The 10,961-nt window shown below is 36.0% G+C and overlaps 1 protein-coding gene across 3 annotated transcripts; it reads left to right on the forward strand.

Moving 5' to 3' along the window:
- Positions 1-424: 424 nt before the first annotated feature.
- Positions 425-10,736, forward strand: LOC121869642 (H/ACA ribonucleoprotein complex subunit 4-like). 3 transcript variants are annotated; one of them, XM_042371154.1, is made up of 12 exons: positions 425-480; positions 2,589-2,905; positions 3,295-3,511; positions 3,903-4,027; positions 4,288-4,414; positions 5,414-5,527; positions 5,752-5,903; positions 6,391-6,520; positions 6,870-6,988; positions 7,343-7,552; positions 8,749-8,937; positions 9,647-10,736. In XM_042371154.1, the coding sequence occupies exons 1-12, from the start codon at positions 468-470 to the stop codon at positions 9,713-9,715; spliced, it is 1,782 nt and encodes a 593-aa protein (XP_042227088.1). In that variant the 5' UTR covers positions 425-467; the 3' UTR covers positions 9,716-10,736. The 3 variants fall into 3 exon arrangements, with proteins under 3 accessions (XP_042227088.1, XP_042227089.1, XP_042227090.1); XM_042371155.1 differs by having other exon boundaries at positions 447-646; XM_042371156.1 differs by having other exon boundaries at positions 447-642.
- Positions 10,737-10,961: the final 225 nt, after the last annotated feature.

Below are 10,961 nucleotides of genomic sequence, written 5' to 3' on the forward strand. Positions count from 1 at the left end.
TAAATGTGAAATATAGGCACACACAAAAAGTAAAGTAAATGAAGAATGAAACAATAATTATACAAATACTAGCAGTAAAATTGAGTTAGTTTGTAACATAAGACAAATACATAAGAAAATAAAACTATATTAGAAAAAAAAATTATTCTGAAGGGGTTGTATATAATATAAAGAAAAATAAGTAAAGAAAATGAATACACACACACACACACACACACACACACACACACATATATATATATATATATATATATATATATATATATATATATATATATATATATATATATATATATATATATATATATATATATATATAAAGAATATTATTGTGATAGAGTCGGATTGTAATGGTATATGAATATATGTGAAGGTAAAATTCAATATAATAAGAGGCTGGAGGAGTGGTACATATTAACCAGCGGCCCGGGTGAGCGGGAGGACGCACGTGCTCGTCAACAAACAACATGGCTGAAAACGGTGTGGCTTCTCTCTCAGTAATTTCCTAATGCTGCTGCTCTCAGCGACTAATACAGTACTTTCTATGCATGGTAGAAGTATATTAGTGTTGTAAGTGGTCAGTGTTGGTGTAGAAACGGTGTAAGCGCTACAAAATCCCAGGAAATTTAGAAGGAACTTCGAGTAGGTAAGGCCGAGTTCCCCAGCATGAGTTATAGGTTTTTTCGAATTTTCAGTCAGTGTTAGTTTTGGTAATATCTAAGATGGCTTGCCTCCTCTGGTAACAACAGTCGGGTTTACTAACAGTCGTAGTATTTCGTCTCAGGGGCACCTTCCTATTACCTAGGCTTATAGCCATGGCCTTTTCAGGGGTCAGAATTGAATTGTACTTTAGTTTAAAAATTTCCAACCTGATGGGTCCAAGTATTATCCTGTGTGCCATTCACTATTACCTACAGTGCGGGTCCGAGTAATTACCCAAATGTAGCCACAATGAAGTCAAATAATGGTCCTACATGAATAAATCGGACTGCCAGCCACTTCTCGACTAGTATTTGGTGTCACAAAGTCGCAAAAAATTGGAAAACTTAATTTAAACCGAGTTAATAGATCGAGTGCATGTACCTAACCTAACCTAACACAACTGAGATTAAATTAAGTTTACCAATTTTTTGTGACTATAACACCAAATAATAATCGAGAAGTGATTCACAGCCCGATTTACTCCTGTAGGACCATTATTTGAGTTAATTGCGACTACATTTGGCTACTTTGAGTTCATTCGGGTAATTACTCGCTCCCTCGGTACATGCACGCGATCTATTAACTCGGTTTAAATTAAGTTTTCCAATTTTTTGCGACTTTGTGACGCCAAATACTAGTCGAGAAGTGGCTGGCAGTCCGATTTATTCATGTAGGACCATTATTTGACTTCATTATGGCTACATTTGGGTAATTAGTCGGACCGCCTACACTGCGGCTGCCTACACATTATTACTGAGCTGTGTTGCTGCTAAAATCACATATAGTTTAATATTGGTGTTGGTCATTAGGAGTGGTGGAAGGGTACTTGTACACATTAGTGTTTGATGAAGGTGTTTTCAAAGATCACTACCATTTAATACTCTTAAGATATTCTATGTATTATAGGGTATTTTTACTCAATGATTCTTTCAGTGTACAGTATAGTGTAACCTGGGTGGAGTAATGAAGAGAATAACTTGAAGGGGTATTATTTTATTTTGGGTCATCCGGTTAGGCTGGTTACGTTAGGGTTAGGTTAGATATCAAAACTGTTTTTCCTATATGGTGTATGATGTGTTTTGAACGATTTGGACCTTCAATCTGTTGGAAATATACGTAGTTTGGATATGTAAATACTACAGCCTTAACAACATTTTATACAGCCTTAACAACATCAACCTAGAGAAGTTGACTTGTGAAAGAGACTTAGGGGTACTTGTAAGCCCGGACCTACGGCCTAGAAAACAGTGCGTTAATGTTCGAAATAAGGCAAACAGAGTATTAGGTTTTATATCTAGAAGTGTAAGTAATAAGAGTGCAGAGGTCTTATTGCAACTATATCTTGCGGCGCTAGTCAGTCCGCACCTCGATTATGCGGTTCAGTTCTGGTGCCCTTATTATAGAATGGACATCAATTCACTAGAGTCGGTGCAGCGAAGAATGACGAAAATGATTCCGGGACTTAGAAACTTACCATATCAAGATAGGTTAAAGAAACTAAACTTGCATTCCCTAGAAAGACGAAGAGTGCGGGGAGATATGATAGAAGTATTTAAGTGGGTGAAAGGAATCAATAAAGGGGACATAGATAAAGATCTTATAATATCCGAGCAGGATAGGACTCGGAGCAACGGATTTAAGTTGGATAAGTTTAGGTTTAGGAGGGAGATAGGAAGAAACTGGTTCACAAATAGGGTGGTGGACGAGTGGAACAAGCTTAGCAACTATGTAGTAAGTGCGGGAACTCTGGAAAGTTTTAAAAGGAGGCTGGATAGATTCATGGATGATAGAGAGTGGTAGTAACTCTCGACAGGAGCTGCCATGCACAGGCCAACCGGCCTATTGCAGACTCCTTATTTTCTTATGTTCTTATGTTCTCTTAACAGGTGTCCTAGAAAAAATGGAGAAATTAAAGAGTGAAAAAATGGAGAACATAAAGAGTGAAAAAATGGAGAAAATGAAGATTGAAAAAATGGAGAACATAAAGAGTGAAAAAATGGAGAAAATAAAGAGTGAAAAAATGGAGAAAATAAAGAGTGAAAAAATGGAGAAAATGAAGATTGAAAAAATGGAGAAAATAAAGAGTGAAGAAAAGCCGAAAATACTACTTGGGGAAATCCACCAGCAAACTTCATTTAAGATTGAACCATCAGATGTCCCACCAAAAGCCATTGACACTTCTGAGTGGCCCCTGTTGTTGAAGGTGGGTGCTTGTTTTGTCCGGGATTTCTCTCAAAATTTCTTAAAATTTTCCTACCCCAAAAATTTTACAAGTTTATGTTGTACACTTAAGAAAAGAAAGAAACATGCTTTTTTGGATTGTTTTACTGTATTTGGTCATGGTATTTTTTCTCCAGGAAATTAATGTTAAATTTTGTATTTAATAATTCATATAAGGAAAACTTCTTGTTACTGACACTCAAAGATTTTTATTTGCCATTCAATTAGACCTTACTAATCCTTTGTTGTGGTTAATTACTCACAGAACTTATTTAATACTGTACATTTAACGTGTGGGGAGGGATTACATATGTCCTATGCCATGGAGGCTCGACTGTGAAAATATTGAATTCATAAGTTTCTGGTTTTCAGAATTTTGACAAGCTAAATGTACGCTCCAACCATTACACTCCACTGCCCTATGGCTGCTCACCTCTAAAGCGAGATATTGGTGAATATGTGAAAGCAGGTTTTATTAACTTGGATAAGCCTTCCAATCCATCCTCACATGAAGTTGTAGCCTGGATAAAGCGCATTCTACACTTGCGTAAAACTGGACACTCTGGAACCTTGGACCCTAGAGTTACAGGTTAGTTTTAATTGATATAAATTTGCTGTTAATTAGTGATGTTAAGTTCTGTAGAGTAACTGAAATAAACTAACAGATTTGTATTACAGTTTTCATGCATCCTGAAGGAAGAAGCATTTATTCACTGCTTTATTTTGCTTGTCCCAAATTAACTTCTGAATCGGCAGGGGAATTCTGATGAAGATTTATGGGAAGAATGGTTAAGGTCACAAGGCTCATGGGTCTGAAATGGGTAATTTGATGATGACTAACAGAAAGGCTACTAACAAAAAAAATGTACAGGTAACTCCTATTTCAGAGATTGAAGTTTGCCTTGGAGTCAAAGAACAAGATATACAGTACCATATCAGGAAGGGTTTGTCAGTTTTACTACTTTTCTCATAATTTCCAGGATGTTTGATTGTTTGTTTGGAGAGAACCACACGGCTAGTCAAATCTCAACAGGGGGCTGGTAAAGAATATGTGTGCATCTTCCGTCTTCATGAGAATTTAGAAAATGACCTAAAAGTGAGACAGGTATGTTAGCTCTCAATTTATTTATTTTTTTTATTCTTTTGTGACTTATGATTTGAATTATCAGTTTTTTTGTGTTCAGTTTGACTTTTGATAAAGTGTAATTATCAAGTTCAGAATGAATGAAGTAGAGATGATGTAGCAGAATATGCATGTTTTATTGTGTGCCAAACCAAATGGATGGATTATGCCATTTTGGACAAGATGTTTTTATAATTCTTACCCCTTAAGTAATAGAGATCCGATGTCTTTTTCTTTGGTAGACTTTGGATAAACTAAAAGGGGCACAGTTCCAGAGACCACCACTAATCTCTGCCGTCAAGAGACAGCTCCGTATTCGTACCGTGTACGAAAACAAACTCATCGAATATGATCCTGAAAGGAATATGGGTATGGCCAGCATATTTTTGTAAACCGTACGTTATTCTCTGCTTTTATGATCAAGAATTTACAGGTTATTAGTAAGTAAATGGAATTATTTAGCAAACATGCAAATTTAAATTCTTATGTGATTTTACTTTTCAACTACAGTAACTACCTGTAAATTTGGGTGACTGTACAAATGGACCCCAGTCCTAATTGACTCCAACCTAACATTACAATAAAACTGAGTCCCAACCCAAATGGTTAGATTAGGGCTGAAGCACCTTCTGGTACTCGTGGCCATGTTCGAAGAGCTCGCCCCCTCGCAGTCTTTTGACGCAGTTTGCATTGACAACGGCAACGGTTTTTCCATTTGCATTGAAAGACCACGAGAGGGTTAATGGGAACATGTTAACTTTCTTTTTTTTTTTTTTTTATTAATTTACAATTTATTCCAAAAAAATTTTATATTTTTTATATTGTACAGGTTTGTGTTTATTTCCTTCTGACTCAGAATAGGTTGCACAAAGCCTTCTCTTATGGTCTGCAATCTATGAGACATTCTGTATACTTTAGTTATTTGTGGGTGGTATATGAAGCACCATGGATAAACCAGGTGAAAGTTGGGGTCAAAAATTTTTGAGCTTAAAGAAAATTGTTCACTTGAAAATAACCCCCCACCCCCTTATGCTACCTGGGGGGGAGGGGGGGTTAAACTAATGTTAGGGTGTTAAATAATCAGATGAAATAAGTTAGGGTGCCTAATCTTCATGTGATCTTAAGAGGATAAATTTTGCCATCCTTTATTGGTATTGAAAAATAAATGTTGAAAATGTGCATTGTTATAACTGTTCAGTTATTGATTATGTAAATGTTAAGTGGTGGACTGTAAGTAAATGTAAAGTGACCTGAGTATTAAGTGAACAGTGCCTGGCTGTATGTAGACAAGGGCAAATTGTCAACAATTGTTTATTTAAGTTAAAATTGAGATATGTCATAAGAAACTTTTATCTTTATTTTTCCCAGGTATTTTTTGGGTGAGTTGTGAAGCTGGTACTTATATTCGTACAATGTGTGTGCATATGGGCCTCCATCTGGGTACAGGAGGACATATGCAGGAACTCCGGAGAGTACGTTCAGGTATGTTGTTCTTTATACCATTTGTTTGGTTTTTCAAACTTAAAAGAATATTCTGGGATTAAGATCTAAGTTTTTTTGTTTTTTCCCTCCATAGGGAAGTTAGCAACCAATATTTGTGACACTACTTGAGGTCTTTTAGTTTTAAACCAGAATTGTGTCCTCATGAAGTTCCTCCTCCACTATGTATCATCTGCTTATGTGACTTATAGTGTATTGCTTTACAGGAATACAGGGAGAGATGGATGCAATGGTAACGATGCACGATGTTCTGGATGCTCAATGGCTTTATGAGAATCATAAAGATGAAACGTACCTGCGACGTATTATTAAGCCCATGGAAGCCATGTTAGTTGGCCACAAGAAAATCATAATGAAGGTAAAAAAATTTTTTCTGTATAGCACTTTTTGTACTTAAATAATTACCAAGGTAAATTTGGAGGATGTATGTACTGTACAGTCATCTGCACTAATACCTAGTACTGTACAGTGACAACTCTGTGCAATGCTTATCTAGTCTCCTTAGTCTGGCTACTACATCGAGGTTCCTTAGGGCCATTCCGAGCTGCCACGTCTCTCAAAACGTGCCAGTACTGTAAACGGGTATACCGTACTGTATAAGTACAGGCGGCTGTACCTGCCACTCAAGGATAATAATGCATCCTAGTGTGCTGCAAGAGTACGGTATACTTTTCACATTATTTTAAACTTTACTGTAATAAATCTTGTCAAAATGTTTGTTAATACCTTTTTTGTCATTATTGCTGTAATGTTTTAATAGTTGTGAAGAAAAAACATAAGATGACTGTTTAGTTTGAGTTTCGTCCATCCTGACTCACTTGATTTCTTTCTTTTGTTTCTATAAGGATTCTGCTGTTAACGCTGTCTGTTATGGTGCCAAGGTTATGTTACCGGGTGTACTGCGTTATGAGAATGGCATAGAGATAAATGAAGAAATTGTTGTCTGCACCTCAAAAGGAGAGGCCATCTGTATTGGTGAGTATTTGTCAAGAATAATTTATTTCTCGGTTACTAACACAGACAGTTAACAGTAATAGTATTTTTTAATTGCTTTTGCTTACCGGAGTATTGTCAAAGCCAAATTAAAAAAAAATCTTTTGAAATAATAAACACTGGAATTTTGCATTAACGTATACTCGATTAGTCCCCCCCCCCCTTTTTTTTTTTACAAGATACCATATTGTACCAGCTATTGTACCCCCTACTGTTTGTAAAATTATATGGTGATGTGTTACAGGGCTTGTGTGACCAAATTAAGACTTATGGTATACAGACGAAAGTGCAAGTTACATGAATACTGTACTCCCCCCCCTTTTTCCCCCAGCTACGGCAGCGATGACTACGTCTACCATGTCATCGTGTGATCATGGCATTGTAGCCAAGATTAAGAGGGTCATTATGGAGAGAGATACTTACCCCCGCAAATGGGGTTTAGGTCCAAAGGTATTTTTATGTTTTGTGTATCTGTTCATCTAAGCTCAAGACCTCTTGTGTCCTAGTCAAAACATGTCTGTCTTTCCTTCTTCATTCCCTGTATGCCATCACACACCTATTCCAAATTGTGCTCATCTTTCCCTTTCTAGAAATATGCTGCCTTTGTCTCATCTCCCTTTAAACTTCAGGTAATCCTTTCATCCCCATATCTTTACCTTTTTCTTTCTCTCATAGGCTTCTTTTGGACTTTCTTTTCGTAATTTGAGAATGAATAAATTTGGTTGAGCATTCTTACATTTTTTGGCAGAATTAATGATAAATAGTTTTGTTTAAGGTCTTTTATTGATTAATTCCTATTTTCAGGCTAGCATAAAGAAATTTATGATAAAGGATGGAACATTGGATAAGTATGGCAAGCCTAATGAGAATACTCCAGCAGCCTGGTTGAAAAACTATGTTGACTACACTCTTGTAGGAGGTATTAAGAAAGAAGAAGTGAGCACCTCAGAAGTCAAAATTAAAACAGAGCTTCCCTTTGATACAGTTGAGCCTAAACCTGAATCCTCCCCCAAGGTATGCATAGAAATTTTATTCCAAATTATTCCATATATTCATATGTACTGTACTTATTTATATATATGTTTACCCTTGTGGAAGTAGAGCACTTAAGAGGAAACATTTGGCTAATGTTACATTTGATAAAATGGCCTTTCATAGTTTTAGCCTTTATGAACCACTTGAAGATTGCCCCCAGCTTAACCAGTCTGTATTTTAACCAGCCTGAAACTATCCTAATCTTGAGGTGATACATGAAGTCTAAAATTGTGAATGGTCTTATTCGTGGTGCCAGCCTTGACAACATCTGTGAATCTGGTGAGGTTTCTATATAAAGCAAGTGACAGTGTATGAGGGACAGTTTGTTCTGCTGTATAAACAAGAGAAATGTAACGGAAATGCCTTTACAGTCACCTGAGTATCATAGTAACCCATGCCATCATGTATCCATTTATGGGTCTACATCCAAGAATCTGTGGATGGCGCACCTCCGTACCTCTCCTTTAGCATTCCTAAGAAAACTTCCATTCTTTGAACATTTGTCTTTTGTTGGGTCCTGAATGTTCTCACAAGTGTTAAGTTACAGGTGCGAACAGATGACAGTTACTTTATGTTTTATTCCTGCTGTTGGCAAAATTGAAGACTTCCTCAACCCATAACAGAATTGGTCCCTTACTTGGACTTAGCACCATGGATTTCTAAAACAAAATTGAATGTAGATCTTAAAGCTGGTACTTATTTCACATTTAATTTTACATAATGTACTCTTCCCCTGGAAGACAGTTATTAGTTATTTCAGTACAATAAGATGTGGTGTGATCAAATCTGAAGTGTTGACAGGTTGTTATGGCCAAATGGCTTGCCACAAACCACTATTATCTATGCACCCTATTGTAATATGAAACTGCATGTCATAATTAGTTTGCCTTGATATACCAAATTGCCAAAATATGGGTGGGGTTTCCTGGTGTTAAGTGTTTATAGGACTCATCACCTAACTCAGCGGTCGGCAGCCCGAGTCTCCTGCCTGGGAGAGTGAAAGGTAGTACATAGATAGTAGTGCTAACCTCCTTATGTATCCCCGTTGGCCCATAGTAACCCACATTAAACGAGAATTCTATTATTTTGAAATTCAGAAACATAGCGTGTCTTTATTGATACAGAAAAACATTATTTATTTACTTATATATAGTATACTGTACATTTTTCCACAGAAACGTAAGTTGAGTGAATCTGAAGGTCTTGATGCTGAGGCAGATGAGAAAAAGTTCGATGTCTCAGCTGGCGACAACTCAGAGAAAAAGAAGAAGAAGAAGAGGAAGAAACATCAAGACATAAAGGAGGAAGTGAACATAAAGGAGGAAGTGAAAGTGGAGATTCAGGAGCAGACAAAATCAGAAGAGGTAACATTTTAAAGTGGGGTTGTATTGTAGTTGTGATTAATCTACAGGTTTCTACATAATTGTGTTTGATACAAAGGGAGACTTTTTTTTTGAGCAGTGTTTTGAAGTGAAAAATATATGTTCACGACATAATACCTGTTTACTTTATTAGCTTAAGAGAAAACACCTTAATACTTCGTACCTACATTCCATTGTTTATATGCTAACAAATGATGCACTTTTTTCTTTTTCTTTTTTACGGGGATTAGCCCACCTGGGCACAGGTCACTGACCCACATCGGGGCTGGGGGATGTAATAATAATTCATAGTAAATAAAATTTATAATACAAAATACAACATTTTAAATAAAATAATAATGATAATAATAACAACACTAATAATAATAAAGAAATACACAAATGATAAAAGATCAAAAGTGAGAAACAATATACGGTATATATGTTGTGTTGTCAATAATAAGAGAAACAATTGAGACCCTGCAATTGTGTGTAAATGAGGCAAAATGTCAGATCAGCAACCTGGGACTTGGTCACAATTTTTGTGATGCCATATGGCAGCAGGGTCTACCATTAGACAATACATTATGCTTCCAATATCTTTCCAGGCGGTAGTACCTCCCTGTTTGGTAGCTGCCTACTACCTAATTGTTGAACTTACAGAATAAATAATTTTTAAATCATGCACTGTGATTTATGTATTTCATTTCAGACTGGAGAAAAGAAGAAGAAAAAGAAGAAGAAGAAGAAGGAGAGAGAAGATAAGGATGCTTCAGATTAAGAAATGGAGATCAGTAGTATTGTTAACATTAATTACAATGACTGAGAGATGCAGTGGATGTTGTGTTTGTGGTGCTTGAAGTTCTCCAAAACAAGACTTCTTACACCTATGAGAATATCGCTTGTGCTTTTTTAGCTGTGGGGCTATTGTTGAATCATCCGAGAAGTGTCTAAGTCATTGTGAGCCTGAATGTATAAACTCGCTTCCAACTTAATCGTCACAGTCATATGCTCAACTCATAAATTGCCTTGGGTAATTGAATTTCTCTAATGGTCAGGAAATAGTTTATTTTCAATTTATACTTCATAAAATCTTGACTTAAAATATGCGCTGAATTTGTTTGTTTTTTTACCGATGTATTTTAATACTACAGTATATGGATTCTTGGTTGTGATCTAAGTGAGAATTTGTAAGCATCATCCATCTGTCTTCATAAACCTGATGCCATATTTTATAATAGGTATATAAAAAGGTAAACCTATTCAGAGCTACTGTAGATGAAAGTGTATATTGCACTGTTAAGGTCATTTAATGGGCAAGACTTTTATCATGATCATGGCCCTTACAGCAAAGCATTTAGAGACTTGGATGCATTATTTGGCATTTTGTGCCAATGTGTGTGTGTGTGTGTGTACATATGTTTGTTGTTGATGTATGTGTGTTTACAGAGTAGCTCACTGGGTTTCTTTTGAAAAAATCTCCGTCTTGGGATTTTGTTAGATTGTCTCTTATTGAAAGTTTCCTACATTCTCTTATTCACAGTGTCTTTGGACTGTTCACCTTTTTTTTTTGCTGCAGGAATAGATTGCCAAGATGCATTTCTTATGATCAGCATATCTTTGATGTGACTTGTTGTTTTTAAGAATTTTGCATGGAGAATTTTTTATACAAATGGAATTTCTCACAGCTACACTTAAGAGTTAAGTAATTTAATTATTTTTATCAGAAGATTTCTTAATAAGTTCCTCTTAAAAGTTACCATATATACTCGTGTGTAGTTCGAGTTTTTAAGACCAAATTTTTAGGCAAAAAATTGGGGGTTGACCTCTACGTACATGCGTAATAGTTTTGTTAGGTTGAACCCGTGCATGATGGGACTGTATCACATCTCATTCATCTACAAAAAATACCGGTGATAAAAAACTTTTCGATATTTCACACTTAATATAATACCCGGTAATCAGTGGTAGCGGAAAGTTTGAGCGCAAGACGAATGTAAACAATTGTGACATTTGAATAGACATTT

Source organism: Homarus americanus, unplaced genomic scaffold (assembly GCF_018991925.1).
Source record: "Homarus americanus isolate GMGI-L3 unplaced genomic scaffold, GMGI_Hamer_2.0 scaffold23578, whole genome shotgun sequence".
In the NCBI taxonomy this organism is placed as follows: domain Eukaryota; kingdom Metazoa; phylum Arthropoda; class Malacostraca; order Decapoda; family Nephropidae; genus Homarus; species Homarus americanus.